Below are 17,836 nucleotides of genomic sequence, written 5' to 3' on the forward strand. Positions count from 1 at the left end.
GTTAATGTATAAAAACAAATGAATTTAGTTAACATGGTACCGTTTTACGGGTTCTGTATTTTAGAGTAATTCATAATATTTGCATAATATCCCAGATAACATCTCTGACGGTAACAATTAGTATAGAATTGTGTTACAGCACGGTCCGAGTTGAGAGCCGAACCAAATAAACATGGCGGACTCCTCGCGCACAGTAGAGTGTGAAATATTTACTGGTAAAGAAATGGACACTCAAATGGAAGAACGTGTGAATAATGAGAATGGTGGTGAATGTGACAAGGAAGAAGACGTGACTAACACTCAAACAGAGGACCCTTTCAAAAAACCTGCTCTCTTTGCGGCGCCTTCGCTCGTGAGTAAACGAGGTCTTGTCTCGAGCAGAGCAGCAAAAAAGCCCACACATGAAGAAAATGGCGACAAAGAACAACTACAACCATCTACTTCTGATAGTAGTGAGGCATCTTCAGATGAGCAAACCACCCCTTCCACGTCGGATAATGACAACACAACGTCACGGAAAGGTGCAGCAAGCGAAAAAGACAAGACTAGTGATGGTGTAGCCGCAAAGACCAAACTGCAAGACGTCCAACCCCCACCAAGATTTCCTGTCAAAGGAACACCTATTGACAAATTAAAACCCCACCCTCCTGTTCCATACGCCGAACCTCCTTGGGCAGGAGTGGCAGATGTCCCATATTCCCTAGAAATCCTCAAGAATGGCACTATAGTTGATACGGTCCCACTCACCCAGCAGAGTTATTTTGTGGTCGGACGTTTACCTGTGTGTGACGTAACCCTGGAACACCCCTCAATCTCCAGGTATCACGCTGTCATTCAGTACCGTGGGCTGGCAGGAGAGGAGGAGGCAGTTGGAGAGGCGAGAGGGTTCTATGTCCATGACCTGGGCAGCACACATGGTACCTTCGTCAACAAGAACAAGATACCACCGAATACCTACATCAGAGTGCGAGTTGGGCACGTACTCAAATTCGGGGGAAGCACTAGACTTTTCATCATGCAGGTAAAAAATATAAGAATTGTTCCTTCATGCCAGAAAACATTACTTGGTGTTCGTACCATTCAGAAATAGGCTAAGTAAAATGTTATACACAGTGCACTTACTACCCCAAGTAGGCTAGATGTACTAGACCATAATAGACATCCTTAGACTATAAACCTCTATCACTTATGTAGTCCTTTATCATTGTAGTTCTGAATAGCCCTACTCTACTGTCTGTCTCTGCAGGGTCCAGAGTTTGACGAAGAGGCGGAGTCAGACCTGACTGTCACAGAGCTGCGGGAGCGAGCCAGGAAGCAGCGGGAGGACCTGGAGAGGAGGATGATGGGAGAAGGCTCGGATGAGGAGGAAAAGGAAGAGGGGAAAGAAAGCAGTGGCATCAAGGGAATGAGTTTAAACAATGATTCGGGCTGTTCCTGGGGAATAGGTAAGCTTTCAGTGCTCAGCACCCGGAGAGACTGTAATGCATGGCTCAGAATTGTTTACTTACAATAATTGCAATTAACCACTGCTACCATATAACAACTCTGTTGCTTCAACTCAAGCCCTCAATATGTTGACTTTAATCTCTCTCTCTCGCCTTCCTATCTATACATACAGTTGAAATCAAAGTTTACATACACTTAGGTTGGAGTCATTAAAACTCAATTTTCAACCACTCAACCATTTCTTGTTAACAAACTATAGTTTTGGCAAGTCGGTTAGGACATCTACTTTGTGCATGACATAAGTAATTTTTCCAACAATTGTTTACAGACAGATTATTTCACTTATAATTCAATGTATCACAATTCCAGTGGGTCAGAAGTTTACATTCACTAAGTTGGCTGTGCCTTTAAACAGCTTGGAAAATTCCAGAAAATTATGTCATGGCTTTAGAAGCATCTGATAGGCTAATTGACATAATTTGAGTCAATTGGAGGTGTACCTGTGGATGTATTTCAAGGCCTACCTTCAAACTCAGTGCCTCTTTGCTTGACATCATGGGAAAATCAAAATAAATAAGCCATGACCTCAACAAAAAAAATCCAATCATTCAATTGTTTTTTTTCACCTTTATTTAAACAGGTAGGCTAGCAATGCAGGTGTAGAAGCACGGTGGCTAGGAAAAACTCCCTAGAAAGGCCAGAACCTAGAAAGAAACCTAGAGAGGAACCAGGCTATGAGGGGTGGCCAGTCCTCTTCTGGCAGTGCCGGGTGGAGATTATAACAGAACATGGCCAAGATGTTCAAATGTTCATAAATGACCAGCATGGTCAAATAATAATAATCACAGTGGTTGTTGAGGGTGCAACAGGTCAGCACCTCAGGAGTAAATGTCAGTTGACTTTCCATAGCCGATCATTCAGAGTATCTCTACCGCTCCTGCTCTCTCTAGAGAGTTGAAAACAGCAGGTCTGGGACAGGTAGCACGTTCGGTGAACAGGTCAGCGTTCCATAGCCGCAGGCAAAATAGTTGAAACTGGATCAGCAGCACGGCCAGGTGGACTGGAAACAGCAATGAGTCATCAAGCCAGGTAGTCCTGAGGCATGGTCCTAGGGCTCAGGTCCTCCGAGAGAGAGAAAAAGAGAGAGGGAATTAAAGAGAGCATACTTAAATTCACACAGGATACCAGATAAGACAGGAGAAATACTCCAGATATAACAGACTGACCCTAGCCCCCTGACACAAACTACTGCAGCATAAATACTGGAGGCTGAGACAGGAAGGGTCGGGAGACACTGTGGCCCCGTCCGACGATACCCCCGGACAGGGCCAAACAGACAGGATATAACCCCACCCACGTTGCCAAAGCACAGCCCCCACACCACTAGAGGGATATCTTCACCCACCAACTTACCATCCTGAGACAAGGCCGAGTATAGCCCACGAAGATCTCCGCCACGGCACAACCCAAAGGGGGGCGCCAACCTGGACAGGAAGATCAAGTCAGTAACTCAACCCACTCAAGCGACGCACCCCTCCTAGGGACGGCATGGAAGAGCGCCAGTGACGCAGCCCGTCATAGGGTTAGAGGCAGAGAATCCCAGTGGAGAGAGGGGAACCGGCCAGGCAGAGATAGCAAGGGCGGTTCGTTGCTCCAGTGCCTTTCCGTTCACCTTCACACTCCTGGGCCAGACTACACTCAATCATAGGACCTACTGAAGAGATGAGTCTTCAATAGACAAAGTCTGCGTCTGTCACATGGATGGGCAGATCATTCCATAAAAATGGAGCTCTATAGGAGAAAGCCCTGCCTCCAGCTGTTTGCCTAGAAATTCTAGGGCCAGTAAGGAGGCCTGCGTCTTGTGACCGTAGCATACGTGTAGGTATGTACGGCAGGACCAAATCGGAAAGATGGGTAGGAGCAAGCCCATGTAATGCTTTGTAGGTTAGCAGTAAAACCTTAATCAGCCCTCGCCTAAACAGGAAGCCAGTGTAGAGGCTAGCACTGGAGTAATAGGATCATTTTTGGGGGGTTCTCGTCAAGGTTCTAGCAGACGTGTTTAGCACTAACTGAAGTTTATTTAGTGCTTTATCCGGGTAGCCGGAAAGTAGAGCATTGCAGTAGTCTAACCTAGAAGTGACAAAGGCATGGATTATTTTTTTCTTAAAATTTTTGGACAAAGTTTCTGATTTTTGCAATGTTATGTAGATGGGGGGGAAAAAGCTGTCCTTGAAACAGTCTTGATACGTTTGTCAAAAGAGAGATCAGGGTCCAGAGTAACGCCGATTTCCTTCAGTTTTATTTGAGACGACTGTAAAACCTTCAAGATTGTCAGATTCAACAGAAGATCTTTGTTTCTTGGGACCTAGAACAAGCATCTCTGTTTTGTCCAAGTTTAAAAGTAGAACATTTGCCGCCATTCACTTCCTTATGTCTGAAACACAGGCTTCCAGGGAGGGCACTTTTGGGGCTTCACCATGTTTCATTGAAATGTACAGCTGTGTGTCGTCCGCATAGCAGTGAAAGTTAACGTTATTTTTCCGAATGACATCCCCAAGAGGTAAAATATATAGTGAAAACAATTGTGGTCCTAAAACGGAGCCTTGAGGAACACTGTGGCTCAGTTGGTAGAGCATGGTGTTTGCAATGGTGTTTGCAACGCCAGGGTTGTGGGTTCGATTCCCACGGGGGGCCAGTACGGGAAAAATAAAACATGTATGAAATTAATTGAAATGTATGCATTCACTACTGTAAGTCGCTCTGGATAAGAGCGTCTGCTAAATGCCTAAAATGTAAATGTAAATGTACAGTTGATTTGTCAGAGGACAAACCATCCACAGAGACAAACTGATATCTTTCCGACAGATAAGATCTGAACCAGGCCAGAACTTGTCTGTGTTGACCAATTTGGGTTTCCAATCTTTCGAAAAGAATTTGATGATCGACGGTTTCAAAAGCAGCACTAAAGTCTAGGAGCACAAGGACAGATGCAGAGCCTCGGTCTGACGCCATTGAAAGGTAATTTGTTCTTATTTTCCTCAATTAAGTTTGAAAAATAGGATGATCGAGCAGCAGTGAGGGCTCTTCGATACTGCACGGTACTGTCTTTCCAAGCTAGTCGGAAGACTTCCAGTTTGGTGTAGCGCCATTTCCGTTCCAATTTTCTGGAAGCTTGCTTCAGAGCTCGGGTATTTTCTGTATACCAGGGAGCTAGTTTCTTAAGACAAATGTTTTTTGTTTTTAGGGTTTTGACTGCATCTAGGGTATTGCGCAAGGTTAAATTGAGTTCCTCAGTTAGGTGGTTAACTGATTTTTGTACTCTGACGTCCTTGGGTAGGTGGAGGGAGTCTGGAAGGGCATCTAGGAATCTTTGGGTTGTCTGAGAATTTATAGCTATACTTTTGATGATCCTTGGTTGGGGTCTGAGCAGATTATTTGTTGCGATTGCAAACGTAATAAAATTGTGGTCCGATAGTCCAGGATTATGAGGAAAAACATTAAGATCCACAACATTTATTCCACGGGACAAAACTAGGTCCAGAGTATGACCGTGGCAGTGAGTAGGTCCAGAGACATGTTGGACAAAACCCACTGAGTCGATGATGGCTCCGAAAGCCTTTTGGAGTGGATCTGTGGACTTTTCCATGTGAATATTTAAATCACCAAAAATTGGAATATTATCTGCCATGACTACAATGTCTGATAGGAATTCAGGGAACTCAGTGAGAAACGCTGTATATGGCCCAGAAGGCCTGTAAACAGTAGCTATAAAAAGTGATTGATAGATTTCATGACTAGAACCTCAAAAGACGAAAACTGCGTTTTTTGGGGGTTTTTTTGTAAATTGAAATATCGTAAATGTTAGCAACACCCTTTCCGGGATGCGCGGGGGATATGGTCACTAGTGTAACCAGGAGGTGAGGCCTCATTTAACATAGCAAATTCATCAGGCTTAAGCCATGTTTGTCAGGCCAATCACATCAAGATTATGATCAGTGATTAGTTCATTGACTATAGCTGCCTTGGATGTGAGGGATCTAACATTAAGTAGCCCTATTTTGAGATGTGAGGTATCACAATCTCTTTCAATAATGGCAGGAATGAAGGAGGTCTTTATTCCAGTGAGATCGCTAAGGTGAACACCGCCATGTTTAGTTTTGCCCAACCTAGGTCGAGGCACAGACACGGTCTCAATGGGGATAGCTGAGCTGACTACACTGACTGTGCTAGTGGCAGACTCCACTAAACTGGCAGGCTGGCCTGCACGCACCCTGCTGCCTGGCCTGCACGCACCCTGCTGCCTGGCCTGCACGCACCCTGCTGCCTGGCCTGCACGCACCCTGCTGCCTGGCCTGCACGCACCCTGCTGCCTGGCCTGCACGCACCCTGCTGCCTGGCCTGCACGCACCCTGCTGCCTGGCCTGCACGCACCCTGCTGCCTGGCCTGCACGCACCCTGCTGCCTGGCCTGCACGCACCCTGCTGCCTGGCCTGCACCCTATCTCATTGTGGAGCTAGTCTGATTCATCCTTGGTAGCAATTTCCAAATGCCTGAAGGTACCACGTTCATCAGTACAAACAAGTATAAACACCATGGGACCACGCAGCCCTCATACCGCTCAGGAAGGAGATGCTTTGGTGCGAAAAGTGCAAATCAATCCCAGAACAGCAAAGGACCTTTTATTTATTTTATGTAACTAGGCAAGTCAGTTAAGAACTAATTCTTATTTTCAATGATGGTCTAGGAACAGTGGGTTAACTGCCTTGTTCAGTGGCAGAACGACAGATTTTTACCTTGTCAGCTCGGGGATTCGATCTTGCAACCTTTCGGTTACTAGTCTAATACTCTAACCACTAGGCTACCCTACCGACCTTGTGAATATGCTGGAGGAAACGTGTACAAAAGTATCTATATCCACAGTAAAACTAGTCCTATATCGACATAACCTGAAAGGCTGCTCAGCAAGGAAGAAGCCACTGCTCCAAAACCGCCATAAAACAGCCACACTGCGGTTTGCAACTGCATATAGGGACAAAGATTGTACTTTTTGGAGAAATGTCTTCTGGTCTGATGAAACAAAAATAGAACTGTTTGGCCATAATGACCATCGGTATGTTTGGAGGAAAAGGGGTGAGGCTTACAAACCTGACTCAGTTACACCAGCTCTGTCAGGAGGAATGGGCCAAAATTCACCCAACTTATTGTGGGAAGCTTGTGGAAGGCTACCCAAACATTTGACCCAAGTTAAACAATTTAAAGGCAATGCTACCAAATACTAATTGAGTGTATGTAAACTTCTGACCCACTGGGAATGTGATGAAAGAAATAAAAGCTGAAATTAATTACTCCACTATTATTCTGACATTTCACATTCTTATAATAAAGTGATGATCCTTACTGACCTAAGACGGGGAATGTTTACTAGGATTAAATTTCAGGAATTGTGAAAAACTGAGTTTAAATGTATTTGGCTAAGGTGTATGTAAACTTCCGACTTCAACTGTACATGTGTAGCTGATGAGGCGGCCCCTGAAGAGGATGAGAACGAGGAGAACCCCTTTTCCACAGAGTTCCAGGAGGACCAAGAGGCTGCTTACCTGAAGGACCCTAAGAAAGCACTGCAGGGCTTCTTTGACAGAGAAGGTCAGACCTTTGGAGAAAGACGTTCACTAGTACCATAATCATGTTTCCTGTTGGTGTGTTTGACAGTGTCTCGCTATCTGTCTTTTATTTCAGGGGAAGAGCTCGAGTTTGAGTATGAAGACAAAAGCCACGGTACCTGGCTCTGCAGAGTAAAGTAAGCTTTTTATTTTGTATGAGGGTATGTAATTGTGTGCAACCATGTATTATATCATGCAAATTATATTTCCGTCCTTCTCAAATTAGGACCTGTAGGTCTGCAGCCCCTCTGGTTTTTATTCATCCCCACTAATCAGGGACTGATTCAGACCTAGTCAATTAGTGACATTTATCTTTCAACAAACTACCAGGTAGAAAATGTACATACTGAATAGAATGTAAAACATGTCACCTCCTTTCCACACACAGGCTCCCAGTGGATGACGCTTCGGGGAAGCAGCTGGTCGCTGAGGTGACCCACACAGGGAAGAAGAAAGATGCGGCCATCCAGTCTTCCCTGGAGGCGTGTCGCATCCTGGAGGCCCGGGGCCTGCTCAGGCAGGAGGCAGGTGGGGGTCCTAGCAGAGCTGCTACATCAGCCCACAGCAGAACTGTTACTATTTACTGTAGTCAATGCAGCCTGCTACATCAGCAGAATGAGTGGTTCAGCAGCTCCTAGTCATTTGTTCAAATATTCCAAAGTTATATTGAAATGTAACATTATACACAGTGAATACCCTACAAAACACTGAATAGCTCACATTGAGGTGATGGCTTGCCGTTTTGGTTGTTATTCAAGTTTTTATTTACAATGTATATTTATTATAATAATAATTCATTTAATTTGTAAAGCGATTTTCGCAGACACAAAAATAAAACATTTAATAAAAACAATCCAGAACACAGACAACAATCAAAGCTATATACAGGTGTTGCCAGATCCGGAGAACAGAATTAGTAGAGGACAGAGACTGCAGCCTAATTGTGTCTGGAAATACGTGCCGCAGCGCCACGCAACTGACAGTCTTGTCACCCATAGTCTGCTGCGGGGCTGCTGAAGGGATACGGACCTGGAGAAGCGAAGGGTGCGTGTGGGACAGGAGGGTAGAATGAGGTCAGACAGATACTTCAGTCCAGAGATGGCTTGGTAGGTTTGAACCGGGATTTTGTAGTCGACGCGTGAACATATGGGGAGCCAGTAGAGGTTGAACAGCACTGGAGTGATGTGCTTGCGGGAGGAGGTGTGGTTGAGGACACGTGCAGCATAGTTCTGGACATATCGTAGCCTGTTTAGGCACTTGGAAGATGCGCCAACAACTTTGTTTATTCCCTATGTAGGCTTAACCCCTTGGTCCGCCAGACGTTGAGTCCTTACTCGGTACCATTGAGTATGTTTACATGCACACTAATAATGACATTTTAAACATTAAGGCAGAGTATGGTATTAGTCATGTAAACACCTTACTCTGCTTATCTTAGTCGGCGTAAGGTCATAAACATACGCCGATTAAAACACCTGCTTTTTCTGAGCAATCTACATGTAAAAAAACTTCATCGGCATCTGCGCATGTTCCAGCACCGGGTAGCGCAAGCCTCCCTCTTGTGCTCGAGTGAAGTGAGTTCAGAAAAACAAAGTATGCATCTTGTAAATAGTTTTTACATACAAACTTTATATGTCCAAACTGAGAATCAAAAAGTGTTAGCAAAAATAACATGGTCACTGTTGATTTTGATGACCGATTTTCTGCATTTATCAAAAGGCCCATCAGTAGCCTGATTTCCGTGTCCATGTAAACAGGATTATTAGGGAAATCGTTCTTGTTGCAAAGCATGTAAACGTTTTAAACAAATCATTATATTAACCTGACTATCCACAATTATCACTATTGTGTACATGTAATCGTGCTCATTGTCTGTAACTTCTACTGTTGTCGTACTTTAACTTGTTCATAATCCACTCCCTCTAGTTTCCCGCAAGCGCAAGAAGAAGAACTGGGAGGACGAGGATTTCTATGACAGTGACGATGATAACTTTCTGGACCGCACCGGTGCTGTGGAGAAGAAGAGACAGGGGCGCATGAAGAGGGCGGGAAAGATTCAGGAGCGCCCGGACACTTACGAGTCACTGGTAAAGAATCATGTCATTAAATACGCTTTCTCACATTTCTACCTCAGGAATTAAAAAAGGTAATACAAAGTATCTCTCAAAATGAAGTGCTCACCTAAGAGTGCACCACATACAGAGTTGTAATGTGATATCACTGATGTTGCCAATTCTCTGAAACAGAAGTACACTTTACAAATCCCTAAAACAAAGTTTTTGTTTCAAATAGCCTCTTCTGTCTATTGAAATGTTTTGTGTGCACAGTATGTGATATGTCAGGGGAGGAAGGGTACTATGGCTTTTATGGTGTGAACTAGAGTGACAGGGTGCTTGTTATCTTGCTAAGGTGGCCAAACTGTTGGTGGTTGAGAAGGAGCTGGCAGAGACCGAGAAGAAGCTCAGTGCTACAGGGAGAGGTAAGTGGTGCACAGAAAATGTATTTTCAACCACCTTTCATCGCAATGTGTATAGGTTAGTGTTTCTGAATCCTGTGTCCTTTGAAAAGTGGAATCAGGTGTGTAGTGCTAGGGCAAAATGTGCACCCCTTTGGTTCCCCAGGACCAGGATTAAGAAACACTGGTACACCTACGTTGCTGTCTACTATGTGTAGTTTCACCCAAGTGAGTGGTGTTGTATCTGTCAGTTTGTCTGTATATGTGTGAGACAGAGACATAGTGCTTTATCCTCGGGTTTCCATTCACTTCTATTTCTCCTCCCTATCAGACGGCTCTCACTCGTCCTCCGAGGACCCCCTGGATGCCTTCATGGTCGCCGTGCGCAGCGAGGCGGCGCTGGACGGAGTGGAGCGCCGTAAGCTGCACGTGCACGCCGCCGACCTGCGCAAGGAGGCCCAGAGACTGCGTCGGCTGGTGGAGCTCACGCGGCCAGCCCAGATGCCTTCACTGCAGACGGGGTGATATATATGTATATGCATGCAGCTTTCCCCTAATATCTGAATCACCTAGTTGAATGTTGCGTCTTGGTGCCTCTTTCTCACAATGTATCCATTTGTCTGTTATTCTCTCAAATGCCTCTAGATGATGATTGTATATTAGTAGTGCCTATTGCTGTTCCCTCCTAGGAATACTGCATGTCCGCTTCACATGGTTGTACAGTATTGCACTCTGACAATTTCTTCTTCACGGGTCCAGGAGTGGGTCGTCCGACGCAGACAAGCCTAAGAAGCGGTCCCTACCGCTGTTTGGTGCCATGAAGGGAGGCGCCAAGTTCAAACTGAAGACTGGGACCATAGGGGTATGTTCACTTGGCAACAGAGGAGAATATCCATAATAGCTTTTCATAAGAGGGTTTTTGCAAATGCTGGAAAAGCTTTACAGTTTACACTATCCCTATTTCTGCCATTTCTTTCGGTCTTAAGTCTTTCTTTAGCTCTCTCCCTCTCTGCATCTCTTACTCAACAGTTGCCTCTACTTCACAACCACTCAATATTTTTTGTCGTCTCACTCCTCAATGTGCTCTCTTTCCCTCTTTCTTAGAAGTTGCCCCCAAAGCGAGCCAACCTGCCCGCAGAACTCTTCAACATGAAAGGAGAGGAAGAGGAGGAAGAAGAGGAGGAGGATGACAACAACAAAGGGAGTGAAGACTTGACTGAGGCTGACATCCAGGCTGAGGAACCCCAACAGTCCAATGAAAGCACTGATTCCACAGAGGGCTGCAGTACAGGATGCCAGAGGCAGGACCCACCTCTGTCCCAACCCCCCAGAGGTATGATATAAAAGTTGGATGCTGTGTCTTGCCGCCATTTTTCTCACTGTGGCTGCGTTCCGATTCTCTACCCTTCTCCAGAGGTGTGCACTCGTTTACTTTCCCCTCATATATTTAAAAGCATTTGATTGGTGCAAGCATGACTGCTGGGAGTTTCCACCATATTCCTTACAGCAGTCCATTCCTTTAAATCAATGAGGGGGTGTAGGTGTGCACAATTGAAGGGTAGTTAATTGGAATGTAGCCTGTGTCAATTTTATCCATATGGAGCTGTTGTTCTCCCAATCGCCTGTAGATGGCAGTGTTACTTTGGACAGCGCTATACATATTATACTACATATCTATGTATCTCCAAAGTTTGGCTCTGATGTGGCATCATCATGGTGAAATTGTTTTCTGTATCACTATTCAGCTGTGGTCATTGAACAGTGTTTTTGTCTGGTTTTTATAGGGAAAAAGCTGTCCCAGAGAAGTATAGATGTAGAGGAACCTGAGAAAACCATGGAAGATGCGCCTCTCGGCCGTTTAAAGCCCTTACCAGGTACAGGGACTCACGTTTGTGTCTCTGCTCTTCTGTTGGTACACTGTTTTTCTCTCTGTCTGGTGATGTGCACTATGTCCACAGGAGAATCTGTTTCATTTCCTGGGTCCTCTCGCCTCCTCAAAACCCATTGGATGAGAAGTTCAGAGGTCCCGCCCCTCTGACCTTCTTATCCAATGGGTTTTGAGAAGGAGGCAATGCAATTGAGATTCTCCCATTGTGTGGATGGATTTTAGTTCCTAACTTTAGTTCTGGTGTTTCTCCTCCCATCTTTCTTTAGACCCTAAAGAAGGGGGCAAGGAGGCGGCAGCTGCCAAGCCCAGTCCTAAGATGTTCTTGAAAAAAAGAACCACCGGCCCCAACAGAGTAAGCACTTCGAGCTCAGAGGGCTCCCTCACACACATTCACTCAATCACTCACTCTCACACACACTAGCCAATAATGAGCCAAAACTTGATTGAGAATGAATTAATACTGTTAATCAAGAATGCTGGCGTTCTACACAATCCCCCAAATTTAAATCCAGTGTACTTTTAGACCAACATGAGTTATACAAAGAAACTGGGCTGATACAATAGTAGGTTACTCTGTGAATTTTCTTGTACCATGCGAAGATTCACCCTCTTAATCTATATTATATTCGGTCTATATTCCATTTACTACCTAATTTGTACCTTGCGGAAAGAGAGCTACTTTGTAGTGTTGGTGCATTTTTTTTCTTCGCTCGTTAGAGAAATGCTGTGTCACATTATCATGCTTTTGTCTCCAGCCTCCAGCTGCCCAATCAGGACAGTACCCTGAGGATGACCCAGACTATTGTGTCTGGGTGCCCCCCACAGGTATAAATAACTTCTTGTTAATATTCACTTGTTTATTGCTATGAGTTCTTTCATCTTGTGATGTTAATCACCTACCACCTGGCCCCTTGACATAGGGCGGCCATGTCTTGAGGTGAACGCTAGGGTAACACAGAGATCAAAGACAACTAAATTTGGCTCGGCTTTGACTAATAAGCCAAGCCCTTAACTTCCCTGGGCTAGCCACGTAGTCAACAGCCAGTGGAATCGCGTGGCGCGAAATACAAATACCTAAAAAATGCTATTACTTCAATTTCTCAAAGATATGCCTATTTTACACCATTTTAAAGAGAAGACTCTCGTTAATCTAACCACATTGTCCGATTTCAAAAAGGCTTTACAGCGAAAGCAAAACATTAGATTATGTCAGGAGAGTACCCTGCCAAAAATAATCACAGCCATTTTCAAAGCAAGCATATATGTCACAAAAACCAAAACCACAGCTAAATGCAGCACTAACCTTTGATGATCTTCATCAGATGACACTCCTAGGACATTGTTATACAATACATGCATGTTTTGTTCAATCAAGTTCATATTTATATCAAAAAACAGCTTTTTACATTAGCATGTGATGTTCAGAACTAGCATACCCACCACAAACCTCCGGTGAATTTACTAAATTACTCATGATTAACGTTCACAAAATACATAATTATTTTAAGAATTATAGATACAGAACTCCTTTATGCAATCGTGGTGTCAGATTTTAAAATAGCTTTTCGGCGAAAGCACATTTTTGCAATATTCTGAGTACATAGCCCGGCCATCATGGCTAGCTAATTTGACACCCACCAAGTTTGGCCCTCACCAAACTCAGATTTACTATAAGAAAAATTGGATTACCTTTGCTGATCTTCGTCAGAATGCACTCCCAGGACTTCTACTTCAACAACAAATGTTGTTTTGGTTCCAAATAATCCATAGTTATATCCAAATAGCTCCGTTTTGTTCGTGCGTTCAAGTCACTATCCGAAGGGTGACGCGAGAGCGCATTTCGCGACAAAAAAATGCAAAATATTCCATTACCGTACTTTGAAGCATGTCAAACGCTGTTTAAAATCAATTTTTATGCTATTTTTCTCGTAAAATAGCGATAATATTCCAACTGGGCGACGTTGTATTCATTCAAAGGCTGAAAGAAAAAAAATTGAGAATTCTCATGAACGCGCATCTCCAGTGTCACTGTTCCCAGCCTGACCACTAACAAATACTCCTGCTGTTCTTCGCCCAGAGACACGTCATTCTACTTTCTGGCGCCTTCTGAGAGCCAATGGAAGCCTTAGAAAATGTCACGTTACAGCAGAGATGCTGTATTTTCGATAGAGATGCAACAGAAGGATAACAAATTGTCAGACAGGGCACTTCCTGTATGGAATCTTCTCGGGTTTTGGCCTGCCATATGAGACTTGTTATACTCAGACACCATTCAAACAGTTTTAGAAACTGTGTTTTAGAAGAGTGTTTTCTATCCAAATCTACTAATTATATGCATATTCTCATTTCTGGGCAAGAGTAGTAACCAGTTTAAATCGGGTCCGTTTTTTATCCGGCTGTGCAAATACTGCCCCCTAGCCCCAACAGGTTAAACTCGTCAACTGTTCAACCATTTTACAGTAATGTAATTTCTGTCAATGTTTTTGTTGAAGAACCTTCATCAAGACATAAGACCTTTTTGTCTGAACAATCTCACAGGCTTGTAACCTCGCAGCTAGGTGACATTTGGAGTTACACCAAGAGTTTCAGGACTGAGGAAATGTACATTACAGAGCAAGATTATTGTCAACCTATTATTGAACACACTGCACAATGTTCTTTATCAGAAGGACTATTTGTGTTCTCTACCACTCCTGAGTAAGAGGAATAAGGTTGTCCCTGACCTCTGGGATGAAGGGAGCTTGGGAGAAAGAGAAAAGGGAAGTAAACAGGCTTTATGGCCAATTTGTGAAAAGGGAGAGTTTAGACTGCATTTTCATCAGTGGCCAAGGAATGCAGATCAAAGCCACACTGTTAAGATAAGGTTTTAACGTTTTGCGGGGGTAAGTACACTGCTAAGAGCCATTTGGATTCATTGACAAAACTCATTGTATTTAGCAACTAGCAAGAAACCCACAATTTGGTTCTTGGATAAGATTGCGTGCGAGTACCTAAAGGGAAACGTATGTCATTGGAAGACACTGCGATATGTGAGGAAGGTTGGCATGGTTATGTGGAATCATTTATTTCCCACATAGCTGTTACACATGTGACTATGTAGGGTTTTGTTCTTGGAGCAGATAGCCAGTGACTTAATATAGCAACAAAACAGGCCAACATACTAAATGTGTTTTGCGAGCCGGTCTTAAAGCAGGCACTTTAGACTCTTTGGTCATTGCACTGTCACTTCTTTTTTAATGTTCATGTTCTGAATAATATGCCTAAAACGTTGTCCTCCATGTCTACAGGTCAGTCTGGGGATGGCCGCACCCACCTCAATGAAAAGTATGGCTACTGAACACAAGGCTCAAACTTTTGACCCTTTTTTTTCTCGACTCCACCCACCTGCAGACTTGGCAGCAACACACACACAGGCCTCCATCCCCTCAGTATCTATTTGTGTTCTATGACATTCCTGAGTAAGGGATATTGCATACAACATACACTACCATTCAGCCTATGTAGATTTTCCATAAAAAGTCAGCAGTTTCCAGCTACAATAGTCATTTACAACATTAACAATGTCTACACTGTATTTCTGATCAATTTGATGTTATTTTAATGGACAGAAAATGTGCTTTTCTTTCAAAAACAAGGACATTAAGTGACCCTAAACTTTTGAATGGTAGTGTACCCTTTACCACATTTGAATTCACTTCTGGGAAAATGGCAACAATGTGGAGGCTCGCACTGGGAAAGCGTACAGTGTTGCCCTCTTTGTGAAAATGACTAAATTTGATGGTTGCTAGCAGGTTTGTAGTTGCCTCATGTTAACCATTGCCTTCTTTCCCCAAGATGACCATGTCATTGAAACAACTTGGTGAATGTTTTGCATTACATATCCTCGAACAGTGTGAAAAAGGACCAGTCCCATTACAGTTTAGATATCAGTCCTCACATACTGGTTAGTAGGCTAGCCAGCAGATCCAAACCACTTGCTTTTACAGCTGCACTAGGGTCGGAAAGCATTCCTGTGTGTATTAAGACACCGCTGAGCCGGTGCAAGATATGGCTCGGAAAATGAACCTCAATCCAGGGATGAGAAATGTTGGAATAATGGAACAATTCGGAGTATAATGCATTTCACATCCCTGGATTGAGGTTCGTTTTCGAGGCATATCTTGAACAGGCTCAGCTGTGTTAATAAAAACAGGAATTATGCCCGACCCTAGTGTAGCTGTAAGGAAGCAGGTTGGATCTGCTGGCTAGTTACCGTAGTAGGCCTGCCTGAAAGCACTTGACTCACCCCCCTTGTATGTAATAGAGAGGCTACACTTAAACCGAGTCCAATTTGAATTGGCCCTATCCTATGTCAGATGAGTGTACAGCATATAGTGAAGGATTTAGTGTTATTGTCCACATTCACTCATCCGAGGTCGGCTTTGTTACTTTGGCTGCTCTCTCACAGCTAAGCCCACCTGACGTCCGAACAGTATGGGTTTCGCTGCTGGGTTTCACTGTCAATTGCTGGCATAACCGTCTTTCAAAGGAGAGTGAGTGTGGCGGAGAGTGAGGGAGCGCATTTAAGCAGCTTGCAGACCATCTGGACACGTGTGTGGCATTACTGGATAAAACGCAAGCTGATAATGAGTCAAGTCAAAAGTAGTGTGTGTGTGTCCTCCCTCTCCAAAGTGTCTTTTTAACCAGATCTTCATTACTAGTGACTCAGCGTTTAGGAGGCTGGTGTGTGTGTGAAGTAGGGTTTAATTTGTGTTTGTGGCTACCTAGAGCAGGATTACACTGCCTCAGAAATTCCACACGACATTTATTCTTGTGTTCATTTTCTCCCTCCACCTCACTACTATTCTATCTTATTCCTTCCAGCTGAGACTCTTAAACATGGAAGGTTAAAAGTAATACCCTTCCAGAAGTTGTGTATTTTGTAACTTTTTATTTGTACAATAAAGTTGTCCACACGGTACTTAGCCCACGGGGTTGTTCAGATTCCATCTTTGAAGGTTTGCAGTGAAGACTCATTTCCCCACAAATAAATAGCTCCATGTTTTTAGACATTTGTTTGAGTCTACAACTGCACGTCTCCTCATCTCCAGTTCAACCACTGAATCTCTACCCCTCAATTTTCAATCCCCAATGCCTCCACCCTCCCCATCCATCTCAATGTATACCGGCATGTTTCTCCATGTGGAGTGGTGCTTACGTTAGCTAGTGTGTGTGAGATCCACTGTTTCCATTAACTTATCCAGTGATTTTGTTGACATAGAAAATGGATGCGACAATTGCCTGCTACAGTGCGTTTCCGCTTAACCATCCTATGTCGATTTTAAAAACAGCTGGACGTAATGTCACACCTCAACAACAAAAAAGAAACCAGTGTTGAATAAAAGTTAAGTGGTTGAAGTGTTTCCATCACTCATGTAGGCAAATTGCGCAATAATACATTGGTGACAGCCTGTATGTCCTCCCACCGATCATTTTCATGTCTCTGGTACCTTGCAAAAGCCAGCATGGATAGAATGCAATAATTGACTAATATTTGCCATATTCTAATAATGATAATGTGCCCACGTGTCACCTCGGTCCGTGCCATGGTGAGACTTGCACTCCTGTAGATCTGTTATAATTGGATGGTTAACTTGCATCCAGCCAACCAGAACAGCAAGACGAAACAATTCGGGCATTCTTGAGTCAGAACAATCCTTGTCCTGCAAAGAAAACATTTTTGTTTAAAAAATGTAATTTCCTAGCAGTAGACATTTTAGATTTGAATGTGGAGTGGAGCTTTAGATGTGTGATGACATCACGTGAAAAAAATCCATCAATGTCAATCGGATAAAAATGTTACCGATGTTTAGAAAATATGTATATCTGCCGTTTCCATTACACGTCGCAAAGATTTTTTTTTGCTTTGTCGAATAAACCTGAGAATGGAAACCTACCTACTGACACAAACAGTCTGATCTGGCAATAAGCAGCTTGCACCATTTGGTGAGATGTTCTGCTGTGATCCAGTGAGGAGGGGTGGGAACCTTGCCGTCTTGGCAGTCTTTGATGTGACACACACGCAAGTCCTGCCTCACTCTACGCCACCACTCAGCCTTTGCACCCGCATATACATACTATTATTCGCGCATGCACTCTCTGATATGTGGGCCTCTATCTGCAGAAGCCCATAACTCACATACCAGGTGCACAAGCTGCACACACTTCTGCAAATACACACACTTTGCACACACATACTTTATGCAGGCACGTACTGTACTCACACACGTTCAAATCTCAGTTCCCATAAACACACTTTTCCAAATCCCAGTGCCGCAGGACCTCCAGACAGCTTTGGCCCTGGGCTCTCGTTCCAGAGCCTCCTCTCTAAGCTCCTGGCCCAGCCCA

General features: G+C 43.9%; 1 protein-coding gene across 1 annotated transcript; it reads left to right on the forward strand.

Annotated features, from left to right (window-relative positions):
• The first annotated feature begins 55 nt into the window (after positions 1-55).
• On the forward strand, positions 56-16,418 carry slc4a1ap (solute carrier family 4 member 1 adaptor protein). Its single transcript, XM_029714080.1, has 14 exons — positions 56-1,021; positions 1,247-1,445; positions 6,961-7,089; positions 7,183-7,243; positions 7,495-7,634; positions 9,033-9,193; positions 9,516-9,585; positions 9,893-10,082; positions 10,321-10,423; positions 10,666-10,894; positions 11,346-11,435; positions 11,716-11,801; positions 12,205-12,274; positions 14,737-16,418. Exons 1-14 carry the CDS (start codon positions 173-175, stop codon positions 14,784-14,786), a joined length of 2,427 nt encoding a protein of 808 aa, XP_029569940.1. The 5' UTR covers positions 56-172; the 3' UTR covers positions 14,787-16,418.
• Positions 16,419-17,836: the final 1,418 nt, after the last annotated feature.

The sequence above is a fragment of the Salmo trutta genome, chromosome 25 (assembly GCF_901001165.1).
Source record: "Salmo trutta chromosome 25, fSalTru1.1, whole genome shotgun sequence".
NCBI classification, from domain to species: Eukaryota; Metazoa; Chordata; class Actinopteri; order Salmoniformes; family Salmonidae; genus Salmo; species Salmo trutta.

Coding starts and splice junctions, on each gene's coding strand:
- slc4a1ap (XM_029714080.1), top strand. CDS start 173: ATGGCGGACTCCTCGCGCACAGTAGAGTGTGAAATATTTACTGGTAAA. Junction 1,022..1,246: donor CTAGACTTTTCATCATGCAG/GTAAAAAATATA, acceptor CTGTCTCTGCAG/GGTCCAGAGTTTGACGAAGA. Junction 7,244..7,494: donor ACCTGGCTCTGCAGAGTAAA/GTAAGCTTTTTA, acceptor TTCCACACACAG/GCTCCCAGTGGATGACGCTT.